Consider the following 19,326-nt stretch of genomic DNA (forward strand, 5'->3'; position numbering starts at 1 on the left):
TAAGGGGCGAACAAACCAAAACTCCCTTGTTTCTCCTCCAACCTCCAAATTCTCTCATCCTCCTAACAACTACATCTCGACTGCACCGCCGAGAGACATAGAGGTTATATTCTGTGTATTGCACTCACGCACGAGACCTTGTTCTCCACTGTTGGACGCTATAACGCTTTTACTTCTCCTTCTTCTTTTTTTCTTCATTATAACCCCCTCCTTTTCTTTCATGCTTTCATGCTCTCCTGCTCTCCTGCTACTGCCTGTCACGTATTGATCTGGCCCGGCCACTTATCCCACTTTTTCCTTACATCAACCAAACGACGCGACCAGGAGCCAACAACAGTTTTTGTTCAACTCATCTTTGAGCATCTCAACTCAACTCTTGTTGTTTACTTGTATCGCTGATACGCGTTTTCTGGATCATCCAAGACTGATTCACACCCCCGTCACGTTTATTAAACAAGGTACTTATACATCTCTCTTCTTCCTTTGTGTACCTACCTATGTCATATCTCAATCTCAATATCTATCTACTTCCTTACACCAACCTCGCACGTCGACTTAACACTCTCTCCGCATTCTCTTTCTGATCGTCAAATCCGATCCTTCCTTACTCCTCTTTTTTCGGCTGTTATCGTTCCTACCTTCCCAAATATTGGAGTACGTACCAAGCCTCTTGCCCGGGCAGTCTTTGACCTTGACCTGGTTCTTCTTGCCTGCCCTGGACCAGTCTAGGTTGGACTGGCGCGCGCGGGGGGAAGCACCATCCACTCGCACTTGGCCTTAGTCGCCCACTCTCTCCTTCCCAATCCCACTCTCATCTGAGCGCGCCGCGTTTGCTTCTCAACTCCATTTACCTCTTGACACCCTCTATCCTTCACGTTCTACCTTTTCCTCTCTTGAAACTCTATCAACCATAACTTTTTATGTTATTTCTCTCTTTTCTCAATCTTTAATTAATTCGGAGTTATTCTTTTCTCACGCTTTTTTTTTATTAGAACCCGAATGACTTTCCGTCTTTGAACATCTCGCGTCAAAGCAGTCTACTACATCCGAGACGACCTCTTACCTTGCCAATATGGCACTCGTCTTGACCTCCGAAGGCGCCTTCGAGGTAGGCGTCACGGACGATTCCTCTTCTAATGTCGCGTCAGCGACTTCCACGCCTCCTACTACCGTTGCCGATGAAGCCAGTCTTCACTCCGAATCGCCCAAGCGCGATGTCGTTCATGTTGCACTCGACATCGAGTCTCCTGAAGTCACGCTTACCACATCCAACCTGATCGAGCCTACAGACTCCATCAGCCTCGCCGAACCGCCGCCGCCTGCCCCAACACGCTCTCGCCGCAGCCGCGTGAGCGCTCCTGTATATAATCTGGTTCAATTGAGTGGTACCGCCGGCCACGGAAAGCGACGCGCCAAAGGTGACATTGTAGCGGATCGAAGACGAAGAAGACGAACTGTTTCTGGCCCAGTCTTGCCCGGCTATGGCTCAACATCTTCAAGCCCTGCTCAAGGTGCAACACCCGAAACAGTCCGAAGTGGCATTGACGCGCTAGGAGTCACACAGTCAGCCAGCAAACTCGATTCGCCGCGCACTCGTCGCCAGAGAATCTTGGAGGAGGAATTGCCAAGTAAGCGTCCTTCAACGCGTCGTTCCAGTACCATTGCGCCTGCCGCGGTTACGCCCGTCAACAAAAAGTCAAAGGTCACTAAACGGAGTCGCAAATCTTTGGAGTCCGAGACGCCGTTATCACGCGAGCTTAGACGCCTGCAAGATACAAAGGAGTTTTCCCATATTGACGAAAAGCCCGTGATCCAGAGTGTTTGGTCTAACGGAAAATTCGTCGACCCCAAAGCTCCCGCGCCACCACCTAAAAAGAAGTCTGAACCCGAACCAGCCGCTGAAGAACCCAAGGACACCGAGCCTGAACCTATGAATAGATTCAGGAATCGCAAACCTAAGAAGTACCTTGTCAAGGGTCTCTATGCGGGCCAGGATACTCCCACCGATATAATCAAGGCACTATCGGGCGTAGATAAGAAGACAATCGCCCAAGTGCCCGATCTTATCCCCAACGGTCGCGTTAACAAGACTATGCCCATGCCTATCTTCACTGGCCTGCGGACTCTCATTGACGGTCGCGATTTTAAACTCCCCTATCAAGTCTGCCATCCTCTTCCTCCAGGTCAGCCCAAGCCCGATGAGTGGAAGAAGATGACAAAAAGTAAGTTTGATGCTGAAATTGCAAAGTTGGTTCTAACATATTCTAGATCGCTTTATTGGCGAATCCAAAGACTACTGGAGAAAGTCGCCCCACTTCCACGACTACTCTTCAAAGTGTGTCTGTAAGCCAGAAGATGGTTGCGGCGAGAGTTGTCAAAACAGAATTATGCTGTATGAATGCGATGAGCAGAATTGCAACGCTGGCAAGAAATATTGCACCAACCGTGCGTTCGCGAATTTGACAGCACGACGAAACCGGGGCGGAAAGTATAGAGTTGGTGTTGAGGTGATCAAGACCTCGGACCGTGGATACGGTGTACGAAGCAATCGATGCTTCAGGCCTAACCAAATCATCATGGAGTACGCTGGTGAAATCATTACCGAGGAGGAGTGTGAGCGCCGCATGACGGAGGTCTATAAAGACAACGAGGTGAGTTTCTGAATCGTCGCTCGATTCTGATTGGACAGTCACACTAACTAAGCAAAGTGCTACTATCTCATGAGTTTTGATCAAAACATGATCATAGACGCCACTACAGGAAGCATCGCGCGTTTCGTGAATCACAGCTGCAATCCCAACTGCAGAATGATTAAATGGATCGTTTCCGGACAGCCGCGAATGGCCCTGTTTGCTGGCGATAAACCCATCATGACAGGTGATGAGCTGACCTACGATTACAATTTTGACCCATTCTCGGCGAAGAATGTCCAGAAATGCCTCTGCGGTGAACCCAACTGCCGCGGTGTCCTTGGTCCTAAGCCGCGCGAAGTCAAGCAGCCCAAGGCGGACCTCAAGAATGCAGTCAAGGGTGCCGTCAAAGCTGGCAAGCGCAAGCTCAAGGAACTGGTTGGCGACGAGGCCGACAGTGGCAACAATGCTAAGAAGCGCAAGGTCCAGCCTGCAAAGGGAGTGAAGCGAGCCATCTCGAATGCCAGTTCGAAGGTTGCCAAAGGCGCAGCGAGTGCTATCAAGAAGGGTGTCTCGACAGTTGCAGCGACTGCAAAGAAGGCAGCCCTGGGCTCCAAGCCACCCGCAAAGCAACGTGTCTCGGCAGGAGCCATTCTTAAGAAGACGACCACAAAGCGCGTTATCCAGACTTACTCAAGAACGCCCCAGAAGCGAGCGGCTGGGCGAGCATCAAACGTTGGTCTTGTTGCAGCAAGCAAAGCAAAGGGTGCTTCGGTAAAAAAGGTCAACACCAAATCTACGACCAAAATTGGTAGCATCAAAAGGAAGCCGTTCCCAACTCCGATGCCTCGAACGACAATGAACATTTCTCAATTGGCTGAGATTATGGTGGCAGCTGATGATTGAAGTATTGAAAAGAGATGACGACGTTGAGATGGAGATTTACGTTTGCAGATAAACGAGGCATTCTGACGGACGCGGATTGCATTTTTTGGGCCAAGCCATTAATGAATCAGGTACGAGGAGTGAGAGAGGGGATATGGATTTTGGAGTCGCTACACTTTTCCCGCCATTAGGTATCACTACTTCTATTATTTATCTGCGGGCGCCCAGGCGTACAACAAGGGAGGTTTAGCATTGTACGGTACAAGGAATTGGTTAGTTGGCTGTCTGGCTGCTATGGACACATGTAACTTTGCTTAGGTATCTAGTTTTTACGCCTCCTTATCAATCAAGTATTGTAATGATGTTTCTGATTTTCGCTGCGATTATGGTGTAATGGATGAATTTCCTTGGTTGGTAACTGGTGTACAGTACGGGTATTGAATGAGCATCGGCCCAGGCAACATTTATATACAATCTTACTACCAAACATCCTTTGTGCTTGTGTATAACGGTCTCTTTTGTCTCTTTGCAAGTGAAACAGGGCGAGAATAAGGCAGCAAGTCAACTTGGAGCTATCTGCTCATGCTGTCAATGTGCAAAGGTAAGATGAGACTCAAACGTGCATTACGCTTGTGAGCACTAGACTACAACTTGTCTACCTAGGTAGGTAATGAGCAATTGCAAAGTATCTAGGGACGCAAAAACAGGAGAGATGTTGGAACGCTTGGTGAGATGTATGTTTGTCCGTAACAAGCGCAAGACTGATGCCGGCCACGGGTATGCTTTGTCGCTTCTCTGGAGAAATAGTCTGTATGTGTATGTGTGTGTTATTTCAACATAGTTGGGAGACTAGGTTGTGATTTGAGCTAACTTCCTGTCACTTCTGATGCCCCAAAGCATAACACCCGGGGGGAGGGGGGCTGAGAAGAAGTGGATCGACTTCAATGTACTTAATATTAAGAACATGGTTGGAAGAGAAGATGCCTAGAGAGATGATATGACAAAAATATCAGGAGTGCAGGATGAAATTGATGAGGAAGGGGGAGACAGGGGCCAGGGGGGCTCCCAGTGAGGAAGAGCCTCAACTACCTAATCTTGTCAGACGTGCAGTCCATGAGTGTCTGCAGGTAGGTGACACAGCACAACTAACAGTGCAGTGCACATTAGCCCTGTCCTGTCTTACTTGCATCGCAATGCCTTTGATACTATCTACCTAGATAGGTAGGTAGAACCTTTTGCTTATCTTCTGGAAGGCACATGGCAGCAACCAGAAAATATTACACCTCAGCACATCAACCACTTAGCACTGTGGCTAGTAGGTATGCGAGAATTAACTGGCGAGTGCGCCTTATTAGTCACAATTATAAACTCGACAGAGTTTTTAGTTTTCAGGTAGCGATTGTCTCATGTAAAGACTAGGTGGCCCGTCATTTTCCACCCGATGATGTCCTGTCGTTTCTTTGTTGCATTTGCAAAGCCTAAGCGTAAAGACAGAGATACTATTCTGCAGTTCTAATCCCTAGCCCATAAAGGCAAGGCGCTGTATAAAAGCCCGGTTATGCCGTGATGCATATGGGATATTTGGTCGCTATCATGTACTGGATCTTCAATACATAAACTCAAGTCCGTTGGAACAGACGGTAAATTCACAAGAGCAGCGAAAGTTTGTATAGTTCGATCAGTTGTCTATAATGCTGCTAATGATGCTGGAAGTCTATAGTGAGAAAACAATAAACAAATGAGATAGAGGGGATCTATGGTAGAAAGAGCAAAACAAGAGGCAAAACACAAAGGAAAGACGAGTGAAATATAACATGAAGGCAAAAGGTTGCTGCTCTCTTTGGAGATGAAAAGCATCGCCATATTATTATAACATGAAGGCAAAAGGAACAAGAGCAAAATGAGAAATACATCTACCCAACAACACCCGGCCAGAACGTGAAGTGTTGAAAGGGCGTCAAGAGAGTGTGAGGTTGTGAAAACAAAAGAAGGTCCAGGACAAGATGATTGATCATTGTAGTTCAATATCCTGTCTGTTCCCTTCAGACGTGAGTCAGGTCGATGTGCCGTTTTCCATCGTTTTATCTAAACTTTTATCATAGCCAGTGCCGTTTGTTGTATGCTGTAGACCAAAAGACATCGAAACCGCCTTGATTGAGAAAGAAAAGTTGCTGTGTTGGGCCTTCTCGCTGCTTCTGTCATCTCAAGAGTGGCCCATGTGGCGACGGATGGTACCAAAGTTGTGATGTCGAGTGATCAAGCCATCATTTACTTGGAGATGAGATATCTCCCTTGGAATTGCTCTCCCTGAGCGAATATTCCCGTTTCCATGTGTCTTGGTTGGCATTGTCTTTCACTGCAACGCTTATCATTTGACGGAGACAGCATACGTCAAACATGATGGGTCGTAATAAGAAGTACATGGGAAGTTCTGGCAAACTTTCCCAGTGTTGAAAGTGTTTTCAGCGTAGCAGTTGTTGCATCTCCAGAACTTTGTGGTGTCCATGATGGGCGGTATTTGAGAAAAGAGTAAAATATGGTTTATCTGTGTTTTCGACTGAAGAAGGGTACAATCGCAGTCAATGTAACGTGTTAAAGATGCTATATGAGTTGTTAAATAATATCATCGTTGAATGAGATATCCTTCAATATTTATAAAAGTAAAATGATTTCATCTGAAGGATAGTCAAGGCCTCTTCCAGGCGAATTGTGATTCACAGACACGATGTGTGCCAACAGAGGCAACCAAACCTTACCTTTGCAAAATCCATCAAGCGCCTGGCACACAATCGTCGTTTAAAAACTTCTGCGCAGAAAAACACAATCGTTTGGTGTCGGGCATGTTGAAAGAGCTGTGATTGTGTGTGTTCTGGGTCTATGCGCCATGGCGAAGCCGATCCTGGTGAAGCTCCGACAGCAAATCAATGATGGAGTGAGAACAAGTGTTTCAACGATCACAGGAACCATTGGACCTTGTTAGAGGCCAATCCCATGCTTAACGAACGACATGTTGAATCGATGAGTTGGATAACGGCACTGCGCGCGTCTGTGCATTATCAAAGGGCGGCACATGAGTGGAAGTCGAAAGAAGCTCCACCCAGTGGTAATAGCTTGAGGGATGAAATATGGTTGCCAGTAGAAAGCGTCATGGTTTCGAACCAATGTTGACCGTCATATGTGTGCCGTAGTCTGACCAAATAGCGAGGTTAAGCATGTTTGAAAGGTGTCTAGCAATAATGACTCTTGCTTGCCAACATCCGCATCTAGACCCACGTGTTTAGCATGATAGTACGAGGCGGTACCTACGGTTCTTTCAACTCAACTGGCCTATTTTCACGAGCACTGTCAGTGCGCAGTAGAGTCTTTCAACCCCGTGTTGCTGTCCATACCTACTAGTTTGCGCAGCCCCAATATAGAGCTCAAAGCTTATACGCAAGAACAGCAATAGTGTGGACTTGCAATACCGGACTGCCTTGAATGTTATTTTCGTTTGGACCGACTGAAAGTTTGGTTCGTTTGAGATTTTGCGCATCTGTTATTCTCCGATGTTGCAAGTCTTGAAGTGGGTTGCCAAAAACGAGGCGGGGGTTGGAGCGGGGCATTCCTAAGAGCTAACCATGGCTGAGCAGCCGTCGCCCAACACTTTGTTGTTTAATACTGAGTGTATATTGTAGATTCTGATGAAGAAAAGGGATCAAGGCGAGGGGGTTCTCGGCGGGGGGTGTTCAAACAAACAAGCAGGCCTTGGTTATAGCCATGAGACTCTGCAAATGACCGGTATCGGATAAGCAATTGTTATGCGAGATCGCTCAAAGGTGATGGTTGTCACCTTCCTTGTGGTGGAAACGAGGCTTAGAAGTGTATATTCTCTGGCGCTCAAGACTGTAGAAACACTGTGTCACATGTCAATATAAAGATATGCATCTCATGTAGAAGGATATCACTCAACTGAATGGTATAGTCCAATGCACCCATGATGCCTAAGTACCTTGTCAAACATGACAGTAGAGTTTCTGCATGGGTCGCAAAAATAAGGCAGAATCTGCGGAAGTACTCGAGGATGTGTAGTAAGATTAGTCAATAGCAGAAATACTCTCCTCTTTGGTTTCGTAACACAGTCCGGAAGTTGCGGAAGCAAAGTGAAGTTGTTTTCGCTCTTGTCGAAGATTTCGTGCAAGATCACACCATTTTTATGTAGTGTTCCCGTGAGGTTCATTTCTTATTGACAATGTTGTGCAATAATATAATCATGTATGTTTCTCTTTGTTCTCTTCGGCCGGTCCGGTATTAGAGGGCACTTTTCGAGGTAGAAACCCTCCGTTCTAAGAACGATGGTGATGATCATCTATAGTGCCAGGGGAAGGTCGAAACATATGTTTCCGTTCAAGTAAAAGTCCACCTGGAAGAAGTCAGTACATGGTGGAAGGAAGAGAGGAGAGCAATTGCAAAAATATAAGAAGATTCTGAGCAGGATAGATAAAACGAGGGGAAGTTCGGCTGAACTTATACGTCTTTTCAAAGATTACCTTGCTACACACCAATTGATAAGCCTACTTAATATGCAAATCAATGTGGAAAAACTACTGCCAGCCGAATCTTGGCTTGAGTAAACCGTCAACCAACAGTACAACTGCTGGAAAGAGGCGCGAAGTGGTCCTTTGGCCTCATGGTGCGCCGTCGTTTGAGCCTTGAGGTTGTCACACAGGTGTTTGCAGTCGCATCTTGTTTAGCTGGGCATACATATTCGTGGTTGAAGATGGAGGCGATTCTCAGGTTGAAACCCAGTGCCCAAGCCATGTCGTCAAGCACACAAGGCTGGGGTTCCTTGTCGGTCTTTGTCCTTCTATATTTTGCGCGAGATGGTCATCGTATCGGGTCTAACAATCGTCTACCGATATATGCCCAAGGTTGTGTCAAGTTATAGCATACCCTTAGGCGAAGGAAGACTGGCGAGTTAGTGCTTGTCTCGGCCGGGTTTACATAAACCGACTAGAGAGCTGCAATCTCGCATGCTTAGGTGGCAGAGACAGAATACAGTTTTGAAAGAGAGACGGTTAAGTCGGACAGAATACAGGTCAGGTAGACAATATGTACCCAAGGTGGCCTGACGATGCTGGAGTGCATGAGATGGCTGCCTACTACCTCATAGACCATAGAAGGAAGGCCTGAACATCAAATAAAACGTTATGCCTCGAGGTAATACTTGATGCCTGAGAAGGGAAATTATCACTTGGGCTGTTCCGTAGGTACTACCTAGAGGTAGGTAGTAGGTAGTAGGTACTCAACTGCAGGCTGTCTACCTGTTTGTGCCTTGGCAAGATGGGCAGGGAAGTAAGTAATAGTCGGATGGCTGTGAGCCCATCAACAACATCAATATGGACACCTGCTGTCAGTTGTAGTGTCGTGAAACCCCTGGACTAAATTGACAACTCATTGACTTAATCCCTGTTGCACAATTACAGAGGCGATTATTGGATCCCCCTTATCCTGCCCTACAAGATGCACTAGCAGGAATTAAGGCACTGAGGGGAGGATCAACTTCGTGTCAGCAAGGAAGCAGCCGTGAGCCCATGTAAGAGATTAAAGTCCTCCCCAGTGGTCTCGACTACAAGCCCTATCACTACTAGTAAGTGACGAGTCTCAAGGGGCTGAGCACTTCTTTTGAAAGTAAGGGGATCGCGGTATGGACATGGGCTCTGGCAGTTTAAAAGCTGTTTCGATGATGTTTCAGCGTGCAAACGACGGCCTGCAAGCAACACAAAGCATAGAATTAAATTGAAAACCCGAGAGTTGCTGGACTAATCTCATAAACGAGGCAAACTTACAACAAGTAGCAGCCAATTGTTTGAATTGAGGCCTTCTCTATCACCTCAAACTCATCTATAGATATGATGGCACTAAAAAGTAGTTTTCAGTGTAGGTCTTGACACCCAATCATTCCTGATATAGTTATTTGACATTTAAACATAGTCAAATCAAGTTTATGTCCACATGTTAAACGCGTTGTTGGTTGAGCAGCTCGGCTCTGGGGGAGACATCCAGCCATATTAGGAACTGAAGGGTGTGGCACAGCTAACTGCTGGGGCTGATAGCTAAGTTAGTAGGTATGTATGATGACTTCTCAAAGTCGAGTGAGCTGGTCATAAACGCAAATATGTATAGAGTTTATGCCCTTGGTCAAATAAGTTCTTTGTAAAATCCTTCATACAGCAGGGGGTAGGTAGTTAAGTTTATACAACACAAAAGTTTAGAGGTAGTTGTGGACCAATGTCCCTTTGCTCAGGTTGCAAGTGCAGTGACTACCTTAGTACTACTTATCTACCCGCATTGAGGAAGCCCAACAAACAGTATTTGCAATGTCAATCGTTACGGACGTCTCTATTTGAAAATCATCCTACCTAGCTAGTCAGATTATAGCGTTTGAGATAAAACTCCTGTTTGTCAACCTGCAAACCTTTCTGCGCATTTTTAGGTAGACTAGTGCTGAAAGTTGCATGTAAGCCAAAGGTTGTTTGTGTAAGTGTTTGAACAGCCTTTCTATATTCACTCAGTCAATGAACTGTAAAATCTGTAGCTTTTTGTGTTGGAATATATATTTCAGAATTTTCTTTTTACATGACTCTAATAATTCTAACCTCGTTCTTAAGCAAATCACTTCTTCATACAATCGTGACCTCACCAGATATATCGACTTCTGCTTGGACGTACAGTGTGGATTACACATCCAACTAAAATGACCGTCGACGTATTAGTGGCCCGCTCGGACGAGCTGGACTTGGCAAGTAATACTTCCGACACAACCATCAATGCGACAGTAGTAAAAGATGAGACCATTATTACTCGACCACCACCAACACTGACGCGCTCCTGGTCCTTACCCAACGCTTCCACAAGGAGGACTGATAACCCCGCGCCACCGGTACTAACACGCGCCTCATCTTTGCCTGTCAAACTTGTAGAACCAGCTACAGACATCGACTCTGACAGCTCGTCTGTCTGGACTTGGGCTTGGAGCGATGAGATGCAAGGACCGGCCACCAGCAAGCGCTGTGGCACGCGATGGATTGCGCGTTTGCTTCCCTTTTTTATGCTGATGCTTGTTGGCTATGCAACATATGATGTTGTGGTTTATTGCTGCGGTATGTTCTGTTCTCCCCTGCAATCCCTTTAATTAGCATCATACCTAACAATCGACAGTCGAGTACTTTATTCAAGAGATTAGAAAGACAGCAACCGCCATCGTCCTCATTGTCTTCTATACCATTTTCTTCATCCTCATGGTTGCCGCCTACATCCGATGCTACGTAACCATTCAATTCAACACTGGCTTTGTGCCCTGGACTGCTGCGAGGGAAGCTGCCGAATCAGAACGAAACGAGCGATCAACAAACGGCGGCGACGTCGAATCACTACAATGGAGTCCTGCGGATACGAACCCTGATAGCCCTGGACTCGAGGCCTTCTACAGCAAGGATGTATTCATATGTGAGAGTGATGGGCTGCCCAAATGGTGTTCCGAGTGTAGGAGTTGGAAACCTGACCGGGCCCATCATTCGAGCGAGTACGGCCGATGTGTCTACAAAATGGACCACGTATGCCCTTGGATGGGAGGCATCATCTCGGAAACCTGTACGTCTCTATGCACGAAACTCGGTACAGCTCGGCTAACGCGTCAATAGCATTCAACTTTTTTATCCAATTCACATTCTATTGCGCATGCTATTGCGTTCTAATCGTATCTACTAACGCTTATGTCGTGACACTCCGCCGCAACGCTGGCCAGAGTGTGGAAGGTCGTGTTGTTGTCGGGCTGGCACTCGGTTCTTTGTTCGGCTTATTCTCTATCGCTATGACTGTCACAGCCTTGCGGTTTGTCTTTCAGAATATCACCAATGTCGACCTGTTCAGGAAGAACCAAACGTTTCGATTGGCGGTCCGAGTTCCCACCGGTACACGATCAACAGATCAATTCACTACAATTACCTACCCACTTTCCCCCCCTGGGGACGACTCCAGGGCTCCGGGAACAGCACACTCCAATGGTGTGGATCAATCTGATGGCGCTGGCTCTATTGCAACAAATAGAATGGCGGCTAGGGACCAACGAGCCAAACGTACATTCGCCATTCTACAGACGCAATCTGGCGAGAACCCTTGGCACGTTGGATATCGAAACAACTTCAAGAGTGTCATGGGAGAAACCATTTTTGAGTGGTTTCTGCCTCTGCGACATTCCCCATGCACCCGTCACGATAGCATGGTAAGCGACTACGAGTTTGGGCCTCTGGTGGAGGAACTGAAGAGGCGGTACGGACTTGCTGAGGAGGACGCCGAGAAGGGTGCGAATGAGACGACGTCGAGTTAGATACCCGAAGAACTACAGTATTCGACATGAGGGATACAAGAGGCGGAAAAGGAACCGTATAAGTAATATTTAAAAGGGGGTGGATCAGTTGGCAAACAGACCTAACTTAGATGTTGCCATCAACTCAGCGCGTAATTTTTTTTTTGTTATTTCACCATGGTCCTATCAAGGACTGTTTCATAGCATATTATACCACAGGTCAAGGAACGCAGTGATTCGTCTAGTTATATTTTGTGCTATCTGCGTGAAAGAGGTTCACAGTCGACCTACGTACCTTACCTGGCAAGGAAAGACTTGCTCTGAAGGGAGCCACATTTACTATGAGCTAGGTGGGAGAAAAAGATGTCAGCGAACATTGGCGCATCGCCGGGCCAAAAAAACATACAACACCGGGGATTCGCTGGTCGTCACCGACCCAACTACTAATCCAGCGCTTCGCAGCTTGACTATGGGAGAGCGGACGGGATCCCGTATTTTCTACGAGCTTTGGTCGTATGTACAAGATGAGGCCGTAAATGAACAATATATCCATAAACCCCAACATTACAGAAGAGAAGGGTGCTGAGTGAGAAACAAGCAGGATGGCCGCATAATTGCTGAGTAGAGTAGTTTAATATTTATATTCCACAGGAACAGCGACAGTTCAATGCCAAGAAAAGAGGCAAGATGTGCCTCAGTTCGGATTATTCACAGCTAATGCGAAGAAGGTCTAGGTTAACCCCATTTCCCAAGGCAAGGGTTTATATTTCTGTATTAACGTCCCGGTTCTGTGAAACAATTCGAGGTAAATAGAAATTGCGAGGTTGTATTAAACCAGTCCTATAAGTAGCAATACTCTACCATAATCATTTACAAGGCTACGAGACAAACATCACGAAGTTTGTTTACTGGTACAGCTTCGGCTGAGTCAATGACGTTGCTGCGGGCAAGCATTCAACCTCGGACTTTTAACAAAGAATAGAACATGTCCTAACGCTGCTGTAACGTGGGATGAACCGACTCGGTTTGTATATACAGAACGATTGATTTCGAATATCCGCCTGAATCACCTATTTGCCTCTTTGTACTGACCAATTCTTCCCTTTGAAGGAGAAAGGCAGGACGTCTGAAAGTGGAGCTTTCTAATTGCAGTATTAACCTATTGCATCTCGCGTTCCTCCTTCCACTCGCTCACAACATCTAAGTTAACTGTCAACGGAAATCCATCCTCAATTTCGCACTTGATCATCATCCTTTACACTCGTCCTGCGAGGTTTCCAAGGGAGCTAAAGTCATTTCTAGCGAGGCACCCGAAAGAAAATCCTGCATTCTCGATTATAGCTGTACCCGACTACAAGAACACGAGAAGTACAGCCCGTGAAAAAACACCGGTTAAAACAACCGCCTCACGCCGCCTGTTGCTGTCGAATGTTACAAAAAGAGTTACTCAGCCTTTAAGACATAGGCTGCCTTCCGAAAAATCTGGATGGCTTCATCTCCGCTTCATCGTCCCTTTGGGGCTTCATCGCCATTGAACGAAGGTGGCTGGCGACGCTCACAGTTTACGTATCGCCAGTTCTCGCAGCTTGCTTCGTCCAATACTTCGAACCCGCTACGCGTTATCGCCCACATCGATCTTGATGCTTTCTACGCTCAATGTGAAATAGTCCGACTTGGGATTCCCGAAGACAGGCCGTTGGCCGTTCAGCAATGGTGAGTACGGATATTTTTGCGCAATGTTTCATTCAAAGCCAGCATGCTACAATTTCGTTCTCCTTCCGTCACTTGCAAACTCCATATGCATTACAACACACGTGCTTCCTGTTGCGATCTTTATTCACATATTTTGGCCCGAGAATCGAGTCTGTCGCTCGATTTTGCCATCTGGATGCAAACATGATTGGGCAATTGCAACCCGTTTTCGCTTAGGCTTGCGCTGTGTTACCACCTACCGACTGAGAGGATCGTCATTGAAGAAGATCTCGAGACGATGAGTTCATGATCAAGGAGTAGAATAATACCCTCCTTTTTCAATACTCGCCATGATGGAAATCATCGAACTACCTACGGATATATCAACACTGATCACGTACTGTGATGACGCGCAGTTTCACCAGCACCAATTTGTCAAATCTGATTGTTTCTTTTACCTTTCCTATTTCCTTTCGAAGACCTTAGCCTTTCTACGTGGCCTGTGTAACATCTGTATTCCGTCTCATCCTTGTTTTGGTTCCGTCGCCGCATCCCTCTGCACGATTACACGCTGGTCATCAAACCTGTCACTGCGTTTTCAACGGACGGCACGAGAACCGCCGCCCCTCAAAGCAATATACATTGTTTGCCACCTGGCAGTTATATAGGGTCTATGGGTGACAGTCCGAAAGAACCGTCTACACGCACCTGATAACGGCACCAAGACTGGACTAACGTGTTAACAGGCAAGGGCTCATCGCGGTCAACTACGCTGCTCGCGAATATGGCATTGGACGCCATTGCAATGTCGAAGAAGCAAAGAAGCTATGCCCCGAGCTTATTGCCCAGCATGTGGCCACATGGAGAGAAGGCGACGACAAATGGGCATACCGCGACGACGCCGCAGCCAACATCGTGACAGACAAGGTTTCCCTTGACCCCTACCGACTTCAGTCTAGGAAGATCTTGGCCTGCATCAAAGATGCTTTGCCGGCTGACGTACAGAAGGTGGAAAAGGCAAGCATAGATGAGGTTTTCCTTGACCTTTCAAGTCAGGTTCGCTCGATCCTCCTCGAGCGCTTTCCAGAACTCTCAAATCCACCCCCCTATGACGATCCTACCGAGAAACTCCCGCTACCATCTATTGCTGCGCTCGACTGGCAAACAGACGCCTTGATCGATTTGAACGAGGAACAAGAAGCGATAGATCCGGACTGGGACGACGTGGCCATCCTCATCGGCTCTGAAATTGTCCGCAAAGTGAGGTCCGAGGTGCGACAAAAATTGGGTTATACATGTTCAGCAGGTGTGGCCAGCAACAAGCTACTCAGCAAGTTAGGCTCGGCTTACAAGAAACCTAACAAGCAGACTGTTGTGCGCAATCGGGCAGTGTCAGCTTTTATGGCCGGTTTCAAAGTCATGAAGCTTCGAAATATGGGCGGAAAGCTTGGAGAGCAGATTGTGTCAACCTTCAATACTGAGAATGTTACTGAGCTGCTGGAAGTGCCTTTATCAAGCATGAAGGCGAAACTTGGCCACGACACAGGGTTCTGGGTCTTTAACACCATCAGAGGTATCGACACCAGCGAGGTAAACCCAAGAACTCAGATCAAATCGATGCTCTCGGCCAAGTCCTTTCGCCCTACCATAAATTCTTCGGAGCAAGCAACGCGATGGCTGCGAATATTCGCAGCTGATATATTTGCTCGACTAGTAGAGGAGGGCGTCTTAGAAAACAAGAGACGACCAAAGACCATGAATTTGCATCATCGCCACGAGGGTCAAGTACGATCGCGGCAAGTCCCCATCCATCAAGGCAGGGCCCTGGATGAAGAGTGTCTATTCGAACTAGCTAAGGATCTCCTCTCGCAGATAATTGCTGAAGGCAGAGGCGTATGGCCATGTGCAAATCTAAGTCTTAGTGTAGGAGGATTTGAAGACGGTGTCAAAGGCAACATGGGCATCGGCGCGTTTCTTGTCAAAGGGGAGGAGGCAGAAGCGCTTCGTTTGTCCAATTCAGAGAGTCGCCCTTCCTCTGCTGGCCCTGAGCCCCTCGCGAAGAAGCGCCGAGTCGAGGACAGTGGCATTCAAAGATTCTTTGCCAAGAGGTCCTCAACGGACCACGATGGGAGTTCCTCGAACAAGTCACCTACCCCAAATGAGAAAACTACTACCGTGCGGACGCTATCAGAGGACGCAGAAAAGAGCCTCAGTTATGTTACTAATTATGGACATGAGGCCCGCCATGGATCCAATATCAGCTCACATCAGTTTACCGTATCATCGCGGCATGCGACCGCTCCCAGTACTGATACAGACCATGGCGAACAATCATCGATCGATCCTCTCAAATGCTCTCGCTGCAAGGCCAATTTTGCTGACCCAGAAGCGCTGCAGAGCCACGAGGACTGGCACATGGCCAAAGATCTTCAGGACGAGGAACGTGTCAACCCTACATTCGCTGAACGGCAATCTACGACACGAAACACTGCACCGAAGACACAGGGGACTGCATCGAGACGTGGTCGAGGAGGTAAACTCGAGCAAGGTCAAAGTCGGCTCAAGTTTGGCTGACTTGGTCGGACACCACGGGAACAGATACCTGACCTATCCGGATCTGTCTTCGCTGTCGAAGATGCAGTCTGTGGCCAGTCCTACCGCCTCCCTTGCGAGGGTTCCAACTCGAAATGACAACATAACGACGTGGCTGTTCTGGAAATTGAAGGCATCGGCAGTACCGTCAAGGCAATGTGGGTTTCCGTAAACGCTCAGGAGGTTGAGCGTGAGCGCAGACACAATGCCAGGACTGCATAGACAATCGTCGTCATCATGTCCTGCAACGTACAAAGTTGCACCACAATAGTCCTCGACTGTCTGACTGAACCATCGCAGCCGTGGCGATACGGCAACTCTCCTCTATTGGACATTTACCAACCCCCCGGGGAGACAATCAAGTGAAGATACCAGGGAGGATGCAGTTGTCGGTCACACAAGTCAATAGCCGATGGTATGGCAGGCCGATAAAGTAATGCGAGCAACCGAAGCGTACATCGAATGGATTAGCGAAGCGAAGAGACAATTACGACGTGCTTTTTATGATATTCGCTCACGCATGCCCCAATATCAATCTCACCGGGACCAGAAACATGCTGATAACATCAATCTGCTGATGTACCTAGGTATTGAGTATCAAACATGATGACAGAGTAACCATGTCTTCGACTAGGTGGTGTGCCAAGACATTGACACACTTTGGTGTCGAGCAATGATTGGACGACAAAGCTTAGGCATGGAACACCTGGTCCTGGATGCAGAATTTGGGCTTCAATTGGTGCAAGCATTGATACCCAACCCACCCTCCAGACCACACCCGAAAAGCCAACCGTTAGCCACTCAGACTAGGAATTGGTCTCAAAAAGCTCAAATGCAGCTGAGGCAATGTTGGAATCCAGCAACATCTGACAAGCATGCTGCTGCGGAAACACGTTGCCTATCATTTGTGGGCGGCATACATAGTTGCAATTCATGCTCAGCGACAACACAGTGACAGGCATAGAGAAGCATGGAGCCAGAAGTAGATGCCCAATATTCCCGAGACATTTGGGCAAGAGCAAATATTACGCTCGTAAGGGAACGGAAGCACAACCGTTTTCACGATGGGCGACAAACAGCAAAGTAGAGTGACAGTGAGCTCCATCTGTCTACGTGTCGCTTAAAGTCAAGACACGATATTGAATCAGCACATATTGGGAGTTCCGAATACTTCACATAGGGTATAAAGCAGCAGTGTGAAGTGTATGATGAGATGTGACAATGGTACCTTGGACACTCATTTTTCTCGTCCACTATCTGCCACTCCAGCCAGGTGATCGATCCCATGCTTTGCAGAACGCGGCACTTTTCAAAAAAAGAAACTATACTCTCAACCTGGAAAGCAAGACGTCATAATTGTCAACGTTATTGCTTCGATATCTCGGCTTCTATTTCCTTCACACACACACACATACATACATATATCGAACCACTAGTCCAGACCACAGGTGCTGATCCTTTGCGAGAAAGGGATTTTCATGTCGCCTGTTCAAGTTCTGTACGAGGTGTCTCTGCTTCGCTTGCGGGCGATCGTAACTTGAACCAGGCGTATCGCTGTTACAATCTTACCACCACACCAGAGAAGAAGGTTTGGGTGGTCATTGGGCATCGTCAAAACAAGGGATAGCCTTGTTCACGACATTGCAGAGACGACGCTGGATATCATTTGCCGCGCGTGCTTTTGATGATTGCAACTTGTTTGGCTGGCGATAACTGTCTTCAAACACTCTACGTTGCTGGGACAGGCAAGGTTGTGGCCCGTTTTGAGCTTTAATCTCGACCGCGACAGGTTCGATCTCTAATAAACGACGGGATTGAATCGATCCTTCCTTCAGATTTTCAGAATTTGATATTTGAGCCAAAGTACTCCATAACTGACGCAATTCCGCGATCTTTGACACAAACAAGGGACAACCCACGTGTGACCTGGACGCCAGAACACTTTCATTTCCTGAATAGGACAAGACGAAGAAAGAGACTTACAGTGCATCTGTCACACCGCACGAACGGTACATCACGTCTCACAGCCTCAACTGATAGGATAGAAGTCAAGTACCGAGAACTGTACTTCGGACCATCTATCCACAAAAGACTGCCCAACAGGCCTGGTCACCAGTTTTGAATTCAATTGACAAAACGCGACGTCCGGCGAGGCCGCTACCGCAATCATTGATCATCCATTAGCACACGGCGGGCTGCGCTGTGACTCGCCAGCCAGAACCCGTGTCGCCCAAGAGTCACAAGAAAGACAAGAAGGGCTGGAACCAAAACACAAAGCCTGTCTCTCAAGCAAAGGGTCTCGCCCAGCCTCCCCTAGTGCCCAAGTGTCATCAGTCACCGCCAAAGCACAAGCCCAACCTCAAGGCCAGAACCCAGCCCGGCAAGGCAGAGAAGGCATTGTAGGGCACGCGCAACAACTTCCGGAAGCCCCAGGCGTGCCAACCACATCTGGCTTCGGCAACAAGGCAGTCAAACGGTCCACCAAAATAGGTCGCCACTCGGTGCAGGGATGTTGGCAGCACGGAACAGACAAGGACCAGGCTAGTGAGGATCAGGATCAGAATCAGGGCACCCACGCACCAGACCAGCGGCAGCTGCAGATCCCGCATTTTGGTGTTGGGTTCGGTCAAGGAGAGAGACAAGCTTCCGTTACGGATAGTCCCAGACAAGAATCAGTCGACTCATTCACAGCCCAAGAGCCCGAGGAGGAAAACCCATCGTCAATAGACGAAAGATTAGCACAGTCCTCGCCTGGCCTCGAACGTCCGGGTCATCCCAGCTTGTACTATCTTGGCTTGCCGCAAAATCAGAACCATCTCCACCACCAGCATCACCGCGCCCAACAATATCAGGGTTTTACAGGTGACGACCCATCAATATCAACTCACCAGCAACCTCAACCTCTCAGCTTTGGCCAGCATCAGCATCAGCATCACCAACCTCCTGCATGTTCCTCGCCACCACTGCATTTTTCTTTCCCCTTTCCTTCACCACCAGCATCAGCACCACCACCGACATCTGTCTTCGGACTGGCTCCTCCTCCACCTCCTCCTCCTGCAACTCCACCAAGGCCACCGTCGAGGCGACGCTTCCAACCAACGACGTCTCGCCGTCAGCAGAATTTGTCCCACTGCCGTTCCAATTCAAACCTGAGCGCAAGTAACGGTGCCCGTGTCGAGACAA

General features: G+C 47.8%; 4 protein-coding genes and 1 non-coding gene across 5 annotated transcripts; 3 read left to right on the forward strand and 2 right to left on the reverse strand.

The window, feature by feature from the left end:
* Positions 1 to 1,072: 1,072 nt before the first annotated feature.
* On the forward strand, positions 1,073 to 3,856 carry FGSG_08916 (uncharacterized protein; the record flags this gene model as incomplete). Its single annotated transcript, XM_011321483.1, has 3 exons — positions 1,073 to 2,222; positions 2,467 to 2,651; positions 2,835 to 3,856. 3 exons carry the CDS (start codon positions 1,073 to 1,075, stop codon positions 3,534 to 3,536), a joined length of 2,037 nt encoding a protein of 678 aa, XP_011319785.1. The 3' UTR covers positions 3,537 to 3,856.
* A 6,392-nt stretch (positions 3,857 to 10,248) lies between these two features.
* Positions 10,249 to 11,880, forward strand: FGSG_08915 (palmitoyltransferase PFA5; the record flags this gene model as incomplete). Its single annotated transcript, XM_011321484.1, has 3 exons — positions 10,249 to 10,654; positions 10,713 to 11,144; positions 11,378 to 11,880. The coding sequence occupies 3 exons, from the start codon at positions 10,249 to 10,251 to the stop codon at positions 11,878 to 11,880; spliced, it is 1,341 nt and encodes a 446-aa protein (XP_011319786.1).
* Positions 11,881 to 12,258: 378 nt separating this feature from the next.
* On the reverse strand, positions 12,259 to 12,374 carry FGSG_20045. Its single transcript, XR_892999.1, has one exon. It is a non-coding gene; the product is annotated as a 5S ribosomal RNA (ribosomal RNA).
* Positions 12,375 to 13,345: 971 nt separating this feature from the next.
* On the forward strand, positions 13,346 to 16,125 carry FGSG_08914 (uncharacterized protein; the record flags this gene model as incomplete). The annotated part of the gene is made up of 2 exons (XM_011321485.1): positions 13,346 to 13,572; positions 14,298 to 16,125. The coding sequence occupies 2 exons, from the start codon at positions 13,346 to 13,348 to the stop codon at positions 16,123 to 16,125; spliced, it is 2,055 nt and encodes a 684-aa protein (XP_011319787.1).
* Positions 16,126 to 17,741: 1,616 nt separating this feature from the next.
* On the reverse strand, positions 17,742 to 18,752 carry FGSG_13270 (uncharacterized protein; the record flags this gene model as incomplete). The annotated part of the gene is made up of 2 exons (XM_011321486.1): positions 17,742 to 18,094; positions 18,482 to 18,752. The coding sequence occupies 2 exons, from the start codon at positions 18,750 to 18,752 to the stop codon at positions 17,742 to 17,744; spliced, it is 624 nt and encodes a 207-aa protein (XP_011319788.1).
* Positions 18,753 to 19,326: the final 574 nt, after the last annotated feature.

The sequence above is a fragment of the Fusarium graminearum genome, chromosome 2, assembly GCF_000240135.3.
Source record: "Fusarium graminearum PH-1 chromosome 2, whole genome shotgun sequence".
NCBI lineage: Eukaryota > Fungi > Ascomycota > Sordariomycetes > Hypocreales > Nectriaceae > Fusarium > Fusarium graminearum.